The sequence below is a fragment of the Nanorana parkeri genome, unplaced genomic scaffold (assembly GCF_000935625.1).
Source record: "Nanorana parkeri isolate BGI_ZX_2015 unplaced genomic scaffold, ASM93562v1 scaffold1255, whole genome shotgun sequence".
NCBI classification, from domain to species: domain Eukaryota; kingdom Metazoa; phylum Chordata; class Amphibia; order Anura; family Dicroglossidae; genus Nanorana; species Nanorana parkeri.
The window spans coordinates 312551-330754 of NW_017307523.1; the positions used below are offsets into that span (position 1 = coordinate 312551).

The 18204-nt window shown below is 41.4% G+C and overlaps 1 protein-coding gene across 2 annotated transcripts in view; it reads right to left on the bottom strand.

The window, feature by feature from the left end:
* Positions 1-18204, bottom strand: part of SLC12A7 (solute carrier family 12 member 7) — a 152125-nt gene that overhangs the window by 44842 nt on the left and 89079 nt on the right. For both annotated transcript variants that reach the window (XM_018568866.1, XM_018568867.1), the window contains exons 10-14: positions 14770-14868; positions 13426-13483; positions 12433-12607; positions 8838-8956; positions 5873-5971 (exon numbers count right to left, since the gene is read on the bottom strand). In XM_018568866.1, coding sequence (XP_018424368.1) covers positions 5873-5971; positions 8838-8956; positions 12433-12607; positions 13426-13483; positions 14770-14868 — 550 coding nt within the window. The remainder of the gene's footprint in view (positions 1-5872; positions 5972-8837; positions 8957-12432; positions 12608-13425; positions 13484-14769; positions 14869-18204) is intronic.

An 18204-nucleotide genomic window follows, 5' to 3' on the forward strand; every position in this document is an offset into this window, starting at 1 on the left:
TATATATATATATATATATATATATATATATACATACATACATACATATACATACATACAAAACAAATGAATAACCAAACCTCATGATTTGGTAATCGAAAGTTTGAGAAAACCTCTGCAAATGGGACACTGGTGGTAATAATATTTTTTTCTTGTCACTCTACTGAACTTTATAAAAGGTTTTTGAATTACTATCCCAGTTCTGGTTGATAACACATCCTTTCACTTCTTGTTACACTTTTCATTGGATCAAAAAAGTGGAGAAGTGGGGCACTAGCAACCAAAATATATCATAAAGAACATCACACACTCATAAAAACACACTCACACTCACAAATACACCACGCACACACATCACAAGCACTTGGTGAAATTAGTTACTGCTGGTAGGAGCTGGAGTAATTGTGGGTATGAAGTAGCATGTTATTTGCTTCATGTGACAGCACTGGGCCAATCAGGAGTCCATAGCCCTATGTAAGCACAGGACTTTCCCTCCACTCTTGGTGGCTGAACAGAGTGGGGGAGAGACAATCAGTATATGCTGCTGAAAGGCAAAGAGAACCTGTCATAAAAACAGTGCTGTAAGTATAAAGTGCAGGCACCCGCATATGTACACACAGGGTAATTACCCAACTGGGTAATCAGATTGTTAATGCAAAAACAGCTGAACATAGTTACATAGTATTTGAGGTTGAATAAAGACACAAGTCCATCAAGTCCGACCCCCTGCGTGTATGCACATGGGTCTGCTGGTATGTGCGTGTATACGAGTCCATGTGTGATCTTGTTCTTAGGAGTATCTGTACCCCTGTATGTTATGGTCTCTAAGGAAATCGTCCAAGAGCTTCTTGAATGATTCCACACTCTTAGCTGAAATCACTGGCAGCGAGTTCCAGACCCTAACCGCTCTAATTGAGAAGAATCCCCTTCGCCCCTTGTGCTGAAATTTTTTCTCCACCAATTTTAGGTGGTGTCCTCTAGTCTTTGTTATGGGGTTAACCGTAAAGAGTTTGTTGCCAATGTTGCTATCACCATTGAACATTTACATTTACATTTATGTACATGAAAATCATGTCCCCCCCTTAATCTCCTTACTTCCAACAAGAACATATTTAAATTTAGTAGCCTTGTCTCATAGCTCTGATCCTCCATCCCCTTAATGAGTTTGGCTGCCCTCCGCTGGACACTTTCCAGCTCAAGGACATCCTTTCTGGTGACCAAAACTGGACCGCATACTCCAGATGAGGCCGAACCAGTGATCTGTAAAGTGCAAAATTATAGACTTGTCTCTGCAATACATCCCCTTCTTAATACAGGACAGGACTCTACTTGCTTTGTTTACAGCAGCCTGGCACTGTAAGCTATTATTCAATCGGTGGTCTACAATGACCCCCAAATCTTTCTCCATTTCTGACTTCCCTAGTGGCATACCCATAATTGTATAGCCCATTTTTAACTCCAAAGTGCATTACTTTGCATTTATTGACATTAAACCTCATCTGCCATATAGTTGCCCACTCCCCTATTTCATCCAGGTCCTCCTGTAATGTTATAATGTCTAAGTCCGTGTCAATTACCCTCCCAATTTTAGCATCATTAGCAAACACTGAAACATGGCTATTCACACCCTCCCCGATATCGTTAATAAACAGGTTGAATAGCGTGGGGCCCAGCACAGAACCCTGAGGCACACCGCTCATGTAGACCAGTCTGAAAAGGTGTTATTTATCGATACTCTCTGTATACGTGGTGTACAGATATTACTGGTCAGTGTTACTGGTTAGAATTGCTAGAAAACCCCATCCTGTGAAAGCAGCAGGCCTTTATCCCACACAGAGACCACGGAAGTACCTTCTCTGGGTGAACGCAGCTGGGGTTTGACGCAATTTCCGCTTCACTACGATCACATTCTGGAGACAGCAGACTCCCTATTGGTGAAGGGCGCAAGGGGTGCAAGAGTTGTGCTCACTTCCAGCCAGTGAGCACCGCTTTTCTCACATGTGGGCGGTTCTGGAGGGCTTCGCCTAGAGATGAGGTAGTTCTTCTGCCATCAGTAAGCATGGCTGCTGTGGTTTCTGCAACTGGTAACCACTTCCAGTTCGGAATTAGGGACTTCCTGTGAGTGCAGAGATGAGAGGGAAGTGCAGGAGTGTGTGGGCGCCAGCAACAGGCACCTAGGCTCTCGTGCCACCAGGGAAGCCACTGTGTGCCCTCTGTGGCACGTGTGCCATAGGCTCGCCATCACTGTTCTAGTAGAAGGTCCCTGGAAGAAGATAGAGATCTTTAGTTGGAAGGCTGCTACCAGTACCTGGAAGCCACTGCTGACAGACCGCTACTGCAACAGTGCTGTCTCTACAACTACCTGCACCGAGACCTTATCCTGCACAAGAGGGACTAAGCCAAGCTCAACTACCTGTCCACACCTGGGGCTACTGGTGAACTTGACCCCGCTCTCTCCCCGCATCTGCTCCCCTCCAATTCTCTTACAACTGCACCTGACCTCCACACTTACCACATCATGTGAAAACCTTAAGGTCGATCGGCGCTCCGTCGTAAGTGCGAATGGTCGCAAAACAGGTAAGTCGGTAAGTGAGGAACATCTGTAGTAACATTTTGCACTTGGGCACGTGCTTGTAATGGTCTCTTTTTTAAGGATGATATTTTGACTCCATATTGTGTTCATATTGTTTAAACTACTATAAATAACAACATAGGAATTTGAATGGACTTATTTTAAATCTCAGTGTTTACATTATTTATGAATTTTTTTAGGTTTATGAATGGAAACAGTATGAAGTGACCCCAATGCAATATCCCAAAAATAAATGAATACTAACATGAAATAGATTACGAAGGTATTAATATGTATTTATGAAGATGCCTGAGCCTAATGCAACTCCAGATCAATATTAACCAAACCAAAAATAAAAACACACATGGTTAATAATTGTATGAACTGAGATTAAAGCAGAACTGAAGTATATAAAAAAAAAAAAATACTGACAGCCCAATGGCTAAGGAATGAGAGCTGGGGTGAGGGAGCTGTCATCACTGGGAGGAGGCAAATGAGATGCCATGGCAAAATCCTATAATGTGCAAGTATTCAATATATGATCAGATCTTCTAAGTATCACTATCTAATGAAGTGTTACTGTTTATTACTATAAGATAAAAGCCAACAGCAAGATTTGCCAAGGCAAAAAGCAGTAAATCAGCAGTACAAGAACAGCTTGCAGTGCCAGGCTGCTGTAAACAAAGCAAGCAGAGTCCTGTCTTGCATTAGGAAGGGAATGTATTGCAGGGACACGTCTATAATTTTGCCACTTTACAGATCACTGGTTCGGCCACATCTGGAGTATGCGGTCCAGATTTGGTCACAGATACTCAGAAAAGATGTCCTTGAGCTGGAAAAAGTCCAGCGGAGGGCAACCAAACTCATTAAGGGGTTCGAGGACCTGAACTATGAAACAAGGTTGTTAAAATTAAATATGTTCTCTTTGGAGGTTAGGAGAATAGGGGGGTGATGATTTTCTTGTATAAACTGTTCAATGGTGACAGCAACATTATTAACAAACTCTTTACGGTTAGCTCCGTAACAAAGACCAGAGGACACCACCAAAAATTGGTGGAATAAAAATTTCAACACACAGGGTGCAAGGGGTTCTTCACAGTTAGAGCGGTTAAGGTCTGGAACTCGCTGCCGCAGGAAGTGATTTCAGCTAAGAGTGTGGAATCATTCAAGAAACTCCTGGATGAGTTCCTTGGAGATCATAACATAGAGGGGTGCAGGTACTGCTAAGAGCAAAATCACACATGGACTCATAAACACGCACACACCAGCTCAAACATAAATGCATACACGCAATAAGTTGGACTTGATGGATTTATGTCTTTATTCAACCTCAAATACTATACAACTATGTAATTATGCAATTATTACTAATATTTCTGAACGATGGTCAGTTTGTGATGGAGCCATCTGTTGTATGTATACATTTAATGTATGGTGGTGTGCAGTGTGGATCAATTGTTTATTGTTCAGTACTGCACCCCTAAATCATACTAAAATTGCAAAAGAGACGCTGGACACAGGAGGGGCAAATTTTATATTTTAATGGCAATTATCATGTCACTATTTATTACATGTATTTATATAGTGCTGACAATGTATGTAGCACTTTACATAAGTCCCTAAAAATGTTATATTTTTTGAGGCTTCTATACCCATGGCAATCTATTCCCTTATTGTGAAATGTACAAAGACATAGAAACCCTTATCCAGGTCTGTGCATGATTCCTCTGGAAGAACAAACATGCCCTATAGCAATTCATAAACTGTTCCTCACCAAAGATGATGGGTGCATAAGCCTCCCAAACAGTATACAACCTGCTACATCTTCTATTTGACTGGCTCTCCGGTCTATCTAAATATTCTAACCACTGGTTATAATCTGCAATTGCCAAGCTATGGGATCTAAAAGCAATCATACACAGCAGACTGTTGGGAAACAATCCCATTTATAGAAATTGTATAATGGCCTGGAAAGAGATGAAAAAAGTGCTCATCATTTAACCCACAGGGAAGAGATCACCCTGCTGGGAGGTGGGATTCATCCCAATTGTAAGTCATGACCTATACCCCCAACTAACACTGATCTACTGCTTCTGGAGTTGATGTTACATTTCTGACTTTTGGGGCCAGACATGCAGACATACCAACAGAATCATTCATAAATTCCATCTTCAAAGATCCCCCTGATTCTACTCTTTAGCTACTGGGATCCCTCTACAATTCGGAGCCAATCAGGACTTGGACACAAAGTACATATCTGTCTAACAACAGCCAGCAGCTATATTATGAGACACTGGTTTCCTTACAATGCCCCAAACTTTAACAGACCTGATTAGGGATCTAAAGTAGCTCATGTTGATGCAGAAAAACAAAGACACACACACACACGATACACTCTTAAGTGATGGAAAACATCTAATTTACATTCATACATTGGGGACATCAGTGCTCTAATGAAAACATTCTGATATACTTAATAGTATTTTCTGCCAAAGCATCAAGGTGCTTTGGTCAATCTACATGTGAACTTTGATTATTTAATCACTGGAACAGTACAAAGGGCTCAATTTCCAACTCAAAGTTTATGTAAGCAAGCACAAGTTCAAGGCTATTTTCTAGCTGTTACTCAATTTTATTTCTATGCTGCCTTTTCCTAACAATAATGCGTTGAGATTTGTCTAATCACTTCTCATTGTACAGAGGTTTTTCTTTATAATTTTAGTGTCTGTCTCAGAATATTGAACTTCACAGAGATAAACTTCTTCTGAGTAAAGCCCTGGATTACTCTCGGTCTCTATTCTTGCAGTGGATAAGCCGACACTTAACTACCTGTCTTTTCTTTTATACTTTGTATTCTAGTACTGTATATGCTTATCTCTGAATTATTTTGACTCTGTATTCTAAAGATTAAAAAAAAAAAAAATTTGTTTTGTTTATTATGATTGTGGTGTAGCAAATTCTTTAGAGATTTCGCTGGTCTATGTTATATTTTTTTTTTAAAGCCTAGGCTAGCAAATGTAGGGTATGTGTGGAAATGTACGATATGGAAATATTGTTTAGGTACATGCATCTTATTAAGTTTGATCTCTCTCATTAAGGGCCTATTCAAACTACTGCACTATTTTTGATGTGGTGCATTGGGCAGTCCATTCAAAACAAATGTGCTGCCTTAGTGAAAAACACATTATATGGCATAACAGGCTGGTGTAAATGGGCCCCTCAAGAAACTGTGCAGTGAACTTGAAAGAAATAAAAAGACAGAACATTTCTGAAAGACTAAAGCAAACAAAATGCTCTTACCAGTGATAGAACTTAAACCGTGGTCTCCAATTTGGAGTTCGCAACAATGTTTGTAAAGCACAAGCCAAGTTGACAAACATGTAACACATCAAGAAAAACCTAAAATAAATACAAAGAGAAATAATAATGCAAATCTATGGTTAGCACAGATGAATAATATTTCTGAGAATCTCTCTCAGAAAGCAATACCTTTGCTAGGTGGCTAGTTCTGAGTGCAATTTAATTTCAGCAGTTTATCTGCCTGGATGCTGTTTCATTGTCAGCCACTAGTAGCAAAATCTACATTGGTGCAAATGTAAAGGCCGGTGCACACCTATGCTACACCCGACCGCGCAGCAATCCTGCACGATTCCATGCGGTCAGGAGTCCTATAGGTGTGCACCGTTCGCACTGTGGGTGCCATTATTTTCTAATGGCACCCCAGTCGTGCCTGGCGGATCGCGCAGTTTCCCGCCGCGATTCCACCCGTGCTTCTAAACATAGCCACGCGTCGTGTATCGCAGAAAAAAGGTACTTGCACCTTTTTTCTGCGATACACGATGCGTGGCTGTTTTATTATTTTCCAATGGCACCCCAGTCTACTCACGGGCACAATCGTGGAGAAAAACGTGCGATCAGCCCTGGGCAACTGGGGTGCCAATGGAAAATAATGCCACCCACAGCGCGATCGGTGCACACATATATGACTCCTGACCGTGTGACAAACCGCACAGAATCGTGCATGCATAGGTGTGCACCGGCCCTAACTGTAAATACGAAATCTGAGAGGTGAGCGAACGCCGGTATGTGTTTGCTTACCTCCCGATCTACTGAGCCGACCTGTGACAGTCTCATGGTCACAGGTCGGCTAGAACTATGAGGTGAGTGAAAAGCACTCACCTCATAGTTGTCCTTTAATGGTCTTACAAAAGATATGCAGGTATGGCAGTAAATTAAAACTAGTGAAATCCCTTTAATTCTAGCCCTATTTTAGGTTTCTAATGCATTTTCTTGTAACAAATTATACATCAATTTAGAACAAAAAATTATACAATATGATTAATAGTAAATGTAAATTTCTAATGTTATTTAAAACAAATACATACAAGTTTTATAATGGAAATACATTTACATTTAAGATAAATATCTTAAAACCTGGAAGACAAGAGATGGAAGTCTCTCAAAAGAAAAAAGTTACCTCTATCTGAGCACAATTCAGATGAAAAAATGAAAAGGAGAACTGGAACCTTATATTATTCTTAAAAGTGCCCATGGAAATAAAATGATCATCACAAAATCTGTCCAGTTGTGGGTCAAAAAATATTTCAGGGAAAATGTTCAGGGTAAAAATAGATGAGCTGGGGGGGGGGGCGTGGCCGACCATGGAGGAGTAAGCACGCACAGATTCGAGCTCTGCCGATCCGGTGCTGCACTTCAGTGAACTTTTTAGCTCAGGACTCACCTTATGCTCTATGCCCGGTGCCCGGACCTCGCCCGAGCCTCCTTCTACATCCTGGACCCGAGACATCGCCTCCTACTTCCGCCACCGCCCGACCGAAGCCACAACACAGGCCGGCTGCAACATGCCGCCGAAAGCCGCCCCGGCTAAGAAGGCCGCGGCTGCGCAGCCCCCACTGCTACCCAGGGGCTCCGCTACTCCACCCGACCCTCGGGACCGAAAGCAGCAGACCCTAGGGCGTCCCCCACACTATCGGGGACACGGCCCTCCTCCCCAATCCCCCTGGACCCGCGGGCACCGGCATTCTCAGCAGGCCCTGACCGCGCCAAGGGAGAGCAGTCCCGCCTTCCGTCAGCAGATGGCGCTGCACCGACCGGCCACAGCGAGACACCGCAGCCCATGCTGATGGAGACCGCAACTGAGCCCATCACATCTACTACTCGGGGGACTCGCCCCCCTGCTCAACCAGCGGAACAGAGGGCCGTGGACCCTCGGATATCCTCCACTGTATGCGAGAAGCTACCAACCTCTCTTGATGACTGTGAGCCACAGCCGCCAGCGGTGCACCTTCTTTATTTGTTGTTATACCTATAGATGCTATGTTATCTGTATGATTGTTTGTCTTGATTTGTATTGAAAACCTCTAATAAAATCTGATTGAATCAAAAATAGATGAGGTGGATAGATATGACCCCAAAATTATATTGATGGAGAATCCTGACGACTGGCCAAAAAGTTTGAATTTTAACTGAATTATGTGAAGTACCCAAGCTATCATTGCAAGGTTCTTCTCCTAAGTGGTTGTGCAGTCTCCAGATGCCCACTCTTATGAAGTGGACCATCTCCAACAGTGAAAGGCCCCTGTATCTAAACGCTCTTAGATGAGTCATCACCTGGACTTCTCTGTTTGCACTCCAGAGACAAAGAACTGGAGTAGCCAAATATGTATCCACCAAAACTGACATGCCAATAGTAATTATGGATTGCCAAAAGGAATGGCCCCCCAGCGTTTTGTCAGTACCAAAGTACCAAGAAGCTGCCTAACAATCACACTTGCATTTCAGGTCTACTATAGTTGAGGTTGATAGCTACAGGTTAAAAGTTGTGTTTTTACTTCTAAAGTTGCCACATACAATTTTTTTTAACACATTTCCCTTTGTTTGGCAGTTAAATCACTGTGGCTGTATAACAGTTTAAGAGGAAACACTTTAGATTGTGAAATGTCTGCCGAGATTCTATATTAGGGTCAAAAGTTATTCTTAATTGCTGCAACTTTGCGATAAGGTCCGCAGGAAGAAATTTATTTTTGTGGTGGCTGATTTGTCTGATCATAACAGCATACACAAAATATAAAGCTTAAAAATAAAAAGTGGGCTATTAAAACATTTATTTTGCCAACAGCGTCCAATCAGCTTTCACAGTAATTTATAAGCATAGAAGTTTGCAAAAGTATGGAGTAATTAACGCTTTTTTTTCCTCACCTAGTAAATGTCTTTTAAAATTAGGAAATTAGAACGCAAAACTTACATTGACAAAATTGGTGCAACACTATCCAAAGAAGCAATGAGGATACCAATTTCACAAATGCCCGCTGTCAGTAACAGAGCCCATGTTGGTTCTCCATTTGCTTTTCCATGACCAAACACCTGAATTGAAGAAATGGTAAATTCTTAATAATAAAACAAAACATCAAAACAGCTATTTTGGACATTTCAGGAGGTTCTTGTATTTTGGCAAATAGAAATGTATTTTTTTGTCAAACTGAATAATTTTTTTTTTTTTGCGTACCTGTAAAATTGTTGTCTTGGCGTACAGTACAGGACACAGGCTTCTTTACTCATAGATTATGTGTTATATGCAGGCTCTTTCAGGTGATTGGACACTAACAGAATTGGGGGACAGCCTACCCCATATAACCCCTACTACTCCCAGCAAGCCTCAGTTTTGTAGCAAGCAATGAAAGGGAAAACCCCAGGACAGAGAGGAGGGTGTCCTGTGTCCTTTACAGTACTCAAAGAAAATGATTTTACTGGAAAGTTAAACATTCAATTTGCTTAATAGTATAGTACAGCACACAGGCTGTTACGGGAAAGCAAAACAAACACATGCATTGGATGCGTCTGTGAAAATGATGATTGCCTCACAAGTTAGGTACCTCCATGCACACCAGAATAACAGCAATAATTCTAGTGCCATTATTCAACATTAACTCTAAATCGATGAGCTGTAGAGCCTTTAAAACATAGCCTATGGACAATTGTGGGTACCAATGTTTTTTGCGGTTTCATGGGTGCATGCAATTTTAAATAGTGGACAGGTTTGGTATCTATTGACTCGATGCAGCATCAACTTTTACAATTTTATCAAAGATTAGGTATTATCACTGGGTTTTATAAACTGTTGTGTGACAGTGGGTGACATAAAAATTTAAACTACCCCCATTTTATATTCTTTGATTTCAAAAATATATAAATATCTCTTACATGGCTAGGGCCAGCTTAAAGATAAATTGTAGCTTTCTCTAAACTCTTTTATACATTGAAGGTCCTTCCTGTTCTCCTCAAACACTCTGATCTCAAGAGTCTTTATAGGATGTTCTAAAAGGTCATTTGGGATAGAAGGGCAACTATACATTTTTGTACTTTACAGCGCTCCCCTAGTAATGGTGGACTTAATTTGCCTGATTTAGAGTTGCATAACTTGGCATCATTTACTAGGTATAAAAGAGATAGGATTCAAGGCACCTCACTCAGGGTATACAGATTCTGATTTTGACCATAATATGCTACCTCATACTAATCTGCTGTATGCTCTTCACTTGCATAAGTAGCTTTCACCTCTGGAGAGGATTATGAATCCTCTTCTATATACTAATTGGTTTGCCTTGTACAAAATTTGTACACATTTTTTTCTAAACAGCCATATCTGTCTTTTCCTACCTCTTTGTTAAAACCCTGGACTTCTTGGATAAGTAATCTACTCTCAAAACTAAGGCATAACGAAGGAATTTAATATATTAAGACTTTTATTAACACCGCCACCAAACAAGCATTTTCCTTAAGCATTGTTTAGGAAAAATTTCCCATTTTTATCTACCAACCCGTTTGTTTTTTGTTTAAAGTGGAAGCCAAACACATTGGACAGGAGGGAAAAAAACAGTTTTTCTGTGATTAACACAATGTGTTAGACAGTGTAATTTATTTTTATTGCAGGCTAGCTGGTAGATGTGCTGGGAAATATTTGTGTTTGTACTTTGGAAAGGCCTTTCTTGTGCACCTTACTTGCATAGTTACATAGTATTAAGGTTGAATAAAGACACAGGTCCATCAAGTTCAACCTTTGTGTGTCTATCTGTGTTTGTGCGTGTGTGTATACAAGTCCCTGTGTGGTCTATTTTTTAAGAGTACATGTACCCCTGTATGTTATGGTATCTGCGGAAGGTATCTAAATGATTATTTAGTGATTCAGTACTCTCTGCTGATACCACTGCTTGAGGCAGAGAGTTCCACAATTTAACCACTCTGACTGAAAAGAATCCCCTACCCCTTTTGTGGTTAAATCTTTTGTCCACCAATTTTAGTTGGTGGCCTCTAGTCTTTTTTAGGGAGTTTACAGTAAAAAGTGTATTGCTGATGTTGCCATCACCAATAAACAATTTGTATATCAAAATCATGTCCCCTCTTAATCACTTCACTTTTAGCGTGAATAAGTTTAAATTTAGGAACCTTGCCTCATAGCGTTTGGCCCCTTAATTAGTCCAATCCTTTCTGTGGATTGGTGACCAAAACTGGACCGCATACTCAAGATGAGGCCGAACCAGCGATCTATAAAGTGGCAAAATTATTGCTTTGTCACTAGAGTACATTCCTTTTTTAACGCGAGACAGTACTCTGCTAGCTTTGTTTTCCGCAGCCTGGCATAGCGTGCTATTATTTCATCTGTGGTCGACTACGATCCACAAATCTTTTTGCATTTCTGACTTCCCTAGCGGACCACCCATTAATGTATATTCCGATTGCCTATTTTTAACCCCAAATCATCTCTCTGACAGCTAAAAAGGCAATTTTACATACTGTAAGTGAATCTACTCAGAGCCAACTCCTGTGTTGTTGTTTATTGAAAAAAATGTAGGTATTATGCATGAAGTGGGTGGAAGACTCTCTAAATAGGGAAACCCAGGTCCAAAAATTAAATGAGGTATGGGAATCATTCATACAGATACTGTCTGTTTACACCCAATAAGTAAGAGCACAGTGCTTTTGCTACATCCAACGGTATCCAGCCAGAATATTTGTACATGATCCTCCAAGTCCAACCTTCTGTGCTGACAATGCATAATGATCATTCCCTCTTCTCCTAGGAAATTGGGTAGTAGCCAGCTTCCACCATCGATCCTATTATTTAGTTACTGGACTATCTATAAGAGATTGACTATCTTTTCTGTTAGAATGTGTTAACTTTTCATTATGTCGCCATTTGACTATGTACATTTGTCTTTCTAGGCTGAATATTGAGGCATTTTAAATATCAATTGTTATGCCATATAAAAAGGTATATATACATTGTTAAAAAAAAGGAAGAAAAAGATGATGCAGTGTGCTCCACCATGCTAAGTTAGATCTTACTTTAGAACAAGTATCCCCCTAAAACCTATGTTCCGTTATTTCTATTTTTGGTTTGTTTCTCTCTCTCTCTAGGTCTGTCCTGTTAGTTCTTTTCACCTATTCATTCTGACTATGTTGCTTCTAGGTAGGCTCACATGCTTACTTTTAGTGTTCCCGCTTCCTTAAAGCAGTTTTGAACTCCATTTCACTTCGGAGTCATGGACAATGGAACAGCCCTTTTGGCTTGTAATCCTCTCCTGGGTTGGGGTTTTTGGTATGGAATGCCTTACGAAGTATTTGGACAGGGTCTGCGTTTGGAGTGTTGATAGCATATATTTGGGCTTTTGGGATACACCTAGGAATACGTTTACAATTACCTTTTTTTGGTATGTATGTTTTACTATTTTGGTATTTGTTGTCCTAGTTTTATTTTCTCTTGATATTCAAATTTTAAAATAAATTATATTAAAAAAAAGTTGCACTTTGTGGGTGCCCATCTAAGCATGTGCTTGTGTTACCTGAAGGAAAGGCACGATTCCATCTCTTGCAATGGCTTGTAGAAGACGAGGTGCTCCTGTCAAACTCTGGAGTCCAGCACCACAAGTAGAGAAAAAAGAACCAATAACAATTACCCAAGGAGATGGCCAAGCCAAAGTACCAATCACAAGCTGGCCATTAACGGATTCACCAAATCTGTGAATGAAGTAAAAAGAATTCCATGTTTTGTGTGTATGACTAATGAGTTATTTTTTTATCTTAAATATTTATCGTTATCATAAAATTAACTGCCATCTACTACCGACACCTATAATTCTACAACATTTGAACACTGTTGTGTAACTAGTGGCATTTTATTTTTGGGCCTCTTGCTATCTTGGATTCACCTGTCTTTTTCTACTCTCCCTTCAGCAGGCTAAGCACATCATATATAGCTGCCATCAAAACCATTGTTTAAAGAACTTCACTGTGAGGTCTGTCCAGCACCCAAAACCTCTAGCTGGAATCTTCAAAAATCCTCTGAGATGTACTGATTGTTTTTGACAAAACAAGGTTAGCAATGAAATTAATGAAGGCTCTTTACTACCAGTGGGGCAGATTAGATGGCTTCCTGACAGCTCCACTCTGCGTGGCTTGGGGGAGGACCTGAAAAAGCTTAAGAACATTTGACAGACTGTGGCTTAGCCAAGTTCCAGACCTGGGTTGTGTTGAGGTAGGTAGCAGAATTACATCCCACAGTTATTTATAGATAGACACAAGTAGAAGAGGGGGAGCATGTGGTGGCAATGTTGCAGGGGCTCTAAGAGCCTGCAGATCATTGCCATCAATAACAAGGAAGGATGATTGACAGGAAGGATTAACAGGTAATTTATCTATTAGGAAAATGTAAATAATCAAAGGACATAGATACATGATAATTATTAGGAAGTTTCTACTTTTCTTTTGGGGAGGGGGTTCACTGACACCATTTCCAATTACTTTTTCTCTTTACAATTGTCTAGCTTTTTACTTACTTGTCACGTAGAAGTGAACCTTCGATACATGCACCAAATAGTACTACACAAGACAAATCTTTATTAAGTTATTAAGGAAATTACCATAAAATATTTTACAGTATAAGCAATTTTATTTCCCAAAGCTCATTGCTGAATTAAAAAACATAGCGCATAAGACATTTCTAATTGTATTCTATTAACTCTTTAATTAACCAATGAAAGTGAAAAAGTGTGATTGCTTTTTAATCAAATAAATGTATTCCTTATGAGGTTATCACAGGGTTCATAACGAACTCTACTGCATCTGAAATCTGGGTTGGTTGATACAACAGACATTTTTGAAATCACTTGGGTGTATTAAACTGAACCTTTATAGGTCATCTCAGGGCTCTTCCTCCCTCATAGAAAAGCAATGTTAACCCTGACCCAGTTGGGTATAAATCTTGTGCTTGCCAAGCATGATTCAGCTCGGACTAGACATGCTTGTAGCTTGGTGCAACTTTGTTTTGTCAAAACAAGCAAAATAAAAATGTTATGCAGCACTGGTCTTTAAAAGGTAGAGCCTTTTTTTTTTTAGTTTTTATAGTATGAGGAAGCCACAGAACCTTTTAGGTTTTACATTGTGGCTTGTGTGCCCATTGGGGGGTAGGGTGACTTCCCCTCACATCCTGTTGAGAACAAAAAATAATAGATAATATGTCTAGGAGACACACACTGTAGGTAAGTCCCAGGTGGTATATATGCAATGGAAGGACGCTATAGTCCCCCTCTGTTTGGGCTGTGGTCCCTTCAAGGTACAGAGTGGGTTAACTCACCTGCTACAGGAAGTGTGTTTAAAAGACAGGAAGTGGTAGATAGCAGGTGAAGAGTAGTGTAGTGGAGGCTGGAATTGTGTACTGCTGTGAAAGTGCATGTCAGTATCCTTTGTGGAAACCTGTTGACTGGGAAAGTTACCCTGAAAGTCTGGGACTTCAAGAGGGTGAGACTATTATTTTCTGTTATGCTGAAGAATCGCTGTTTAAGTTTTCCAGCTAGTCAATGAAGACAAACTGTTATGTTATTTTGCTGCTGTGAAGCTATTTAAGTTAATAAACATTACTTTATTTAAAAAGCCTGTGTCCTGCGATCCTGCTGGATTCCCCTAACATTACAATACCTGTAGATTTTTCAGCAACGTTAGAATAATCTAGCTTTTAAATAGTTTGTTCCCCAACTTTATTGCAAAGATATGGGCACCAGGAGTTCATTGTTTGTCATATCCTTTTCTATTTCTACTGCAAGCTCTACATCAAAAAACAAAAAAGATCCTTTATGCAGATGTTGTTTCACTGTATACCCACCAATAAATATTCAAAAAGATACATATAAAAGATGTGGTTGCAATGGCCAATATTGTTCCAGAAGGGATAGATTTCTGAGCATCCTTCAAATCCCCAGAACGATTAGAACCAGCCATGATACCTGCATTAAAACATACAAACAGCTGAAGTTTACTTCTTTAAATTGCATTGTGTGGATTTGAGAACAACCTACGTTCATTCTTACTTTAAGCCCTCATTCACACAAGTAACAGCTGGCCCGTACAGATCCGTGCTGCGTGCATGGCCGTATCGGGCCGCTCCCAGGAAGGACAGGTGCTGCGTGTGATTACACGCAGCAGCCTGTTCTACTCTGTGGGAGTACGCGGCCGTACGGCGCTCTACGCTCACCCGAACTGCACGTCTGTGCAGGTGTCCCTGCTCGGACGTAGACAGGATCTATCCTGTCTGTGTAAGAGTACGGCCACCCGTACGGACGTGTATTTGTTATAAAGATGGTTACTTTTTGTTATGTAATGATTTTCAGCTCTTACTGAATATCATTCTTTAACTACCTCCCGGCTGGCCGTTGTGTATACACGGCCGGCCGGGAGCTTCTTGGATGTAACTGGGCGTGTATACACGTCCTGTTACATCCGCCCGCTCGGGTGCGCACCGCGCGAGCGGGTAATGCCCGCTCTTTGAAAACAGGCAGCGATGCCCGTTAATATACAAGCGATCCGCCGGCTATAGAGCCGGCGGATCGCTTGTATGAGGTCCCGTGACGTGCTCCCTGCCCTCAGCGGTGACCCCCCTCCCGCTGTCAAGCATACTGCCTCTGTCACAGGGGATCAGAGGGAGGTCGGTTCACGATCTTCCTCCGGTCCCCTCTCCGCTGTCAGAATGCTACAGAGCTCTGTAAACCGGCTTTTAACAGCCGGTAAAAAGTAGAAGAAACTGTGAAAAAAGCCCATTGCTCCATGTGCTAGCTATACAGAAGACTAATTAATATTAATATGCAACATGTAAAATTTCATAATTATCTGACTGACAAAAAAAAGCACTGTCTGTAATATAATAAAGATTCAAATTTAATATAAAATCTAAGCCTAGCAGGAAGCAAAAACACAGGCACCAGGGGTGTGGAATTCCTATTGCCCGACGCCCAGGACATGCATTTCCGTCCAAAATCACTAGTAACCAGCCTAATGCTCCCTCCCCCACCCTTCTCTATCTCTGGCTGCTGCCCTCCGCCTGTGTCCTTAATCGCTGCCTCTCTCCCTGCCGTGGTCTTCGGGGTCCATTCTCTGCTCTGCTTAATGAGAGAACTGACAAAGTACGCTGCCTTCCTGTCACAGGAGAACAAGCACAGTACAGTGCTAGAACTCCTGTGTTGGAGGTGACAGAGTCAATAAAGAGAACCTGTCACCTCTAATGTTATTACACAGGGGCTTGTAAGCGCCTGTGTGATAGCAATAAAGTTTGTGTGATAGCAATAAAGTTGAGTGGAAAAAAAAAAGTGTCAAAATAAAAAAATATAAAAATTTAACTTTTTTTTTTAATGGAAATGGATAAACATTTTGAAAATAGAAAGTTGGTAAAGTAAAAAATAATAAAATAAATGAAAATAAAAAATTTTACTAAGTAAAAATAAAGGAAAAATTAAATTAAAACCAACCACGCTGCCGTGTAATCACGCAAAATCGCGCTTGAGAACACTGCCCAGTGCGTGTCCCGAAAAATGGTACATGTACCTTTTTTTAGGGATTGCCACGCGGATGTAACCCTATTGAAATCAATGGGAAAATGGAATTACCTGCACAAATCTGGTCCCCTCTCCCTCCCTGCTATACACACCTTTCGGCGAATGGTCCTTCCCGTCCGCTAGGACAGGTGTACTTTCTGTATCTGTGCCATGTATTTTGAATTTCGCTTGCAAATTGCAAGTACTCGTTGGTTAGCACTGTCACCTGACGGCGCTGACCAATGAGAAGCTCTTCTTAGCACTGCTAAATACGGTTTTGGGTAATATTTTTTTGTATCAGGACAAGTAGATTGTCATGAGGGACAAGTAGATCGGGCCCCCGCTTTAGTCTTGGGACAAGTAGTTTTTTTATGGCTGCTGCCGGTTTCTGCTCACTGCCCCTGATACTCCATCCCTCTTCATCTGTTGCACTATACCCACTGACAATCCTTTTCCAAGATACCTTCCTGCACACCTCACTCACACTATATCACAACTCCCCAGACATCTCTCCCCATTGACACTACATTACTTCCTAGATGCCTCACTCCTTTTCCCACACGCCTTACTCCTACCTTCCTTTCCTGTCATCCATTCCTCTATGAACACCTCACTCCTGTTGACACTCCATCCCTCCCCAGACACCTCATCCCCCCCCCACTTTCCCCCCGAACCCGCGACCATTAATTCCTCCCTACCCTGCTGAATCTTCATCCCTTCCCAAATACCTTACTTCCTGCTCTTGTTCTGCCCTTTCTCTTCCTATTGCTATGTTAAGAGTCTGGGCTGCCAGTACCCTCCATTCATACTACTAAAGCACCCTCCTTGCTCTGTCCACCTCGTGTGGGTGTGCAGATCCTCCTATCAACATCTTGCTGCTTTGACAAGCTAGGTTCTTATCCAGCAAAAAGGGAATTAATCTGTTTTGAGGAATTAAAAATAAGTAGATATTGCCTTCCAGCATGGTACACTTAACTAAGATCGAGTAAGTATCCTATACAAATATACTGTACACTCCCAGTTGTCACAGTTCCCACAGTAGCCGCTCCACAAACCCCACAGCCGCCACTCTACAGTCCTACCCTACACACCATGCCATCACCACTTCAAAATCTAGGGATGAAGCCATGATGAATGGATTTGTTTGTACATTGGTGAATCACCTTTGTCCTCACTTGACCTGCTCACATTCATATGACTTACGGAAGCATATCAGGAATGGTTAACTAACAGTCACTGGCTGCATCGTGTACATGTGGTGTACATCTTTGTCTAGGACAGTGGTTCTCAACCCTTCTAGGGCAGGGACCCCCTTGTAACATTTGCCAAGTTGTGGTGACCCCCAACGGTAAAATTTAGGGTTGACGCGGCTGCTGCAGCGACATCTGGCAGCGTGGCGGGAGAACTGACACTGCTGTGCTAGGTGAGGGCTGAGGAGGACTCTCACCTAGTACAGCAGAAATCACACAGCGACCCCACAGGTTGAGAACCGCTGCTGTAACAGCTAAAATGGCAAACCATATAACACAAGCCGAGGGTGTCAGCTTTTATTATTAATAATAATTTATGATAATCACTAGATGGGGACCTGATGGAGAACTGCAGGTCCCCCTCTACTGATTGACAGCAGCAGTGGGCGGGTGCTAGTTTGCTATTGCAAAGTGAAATAGCCAATAGGAATCTAGCTATGCATTCCAATGCTGATTTATTTATTTTTTTCTGACTTACGGCGGCCGGGGCTCCGATGTCAGAAAT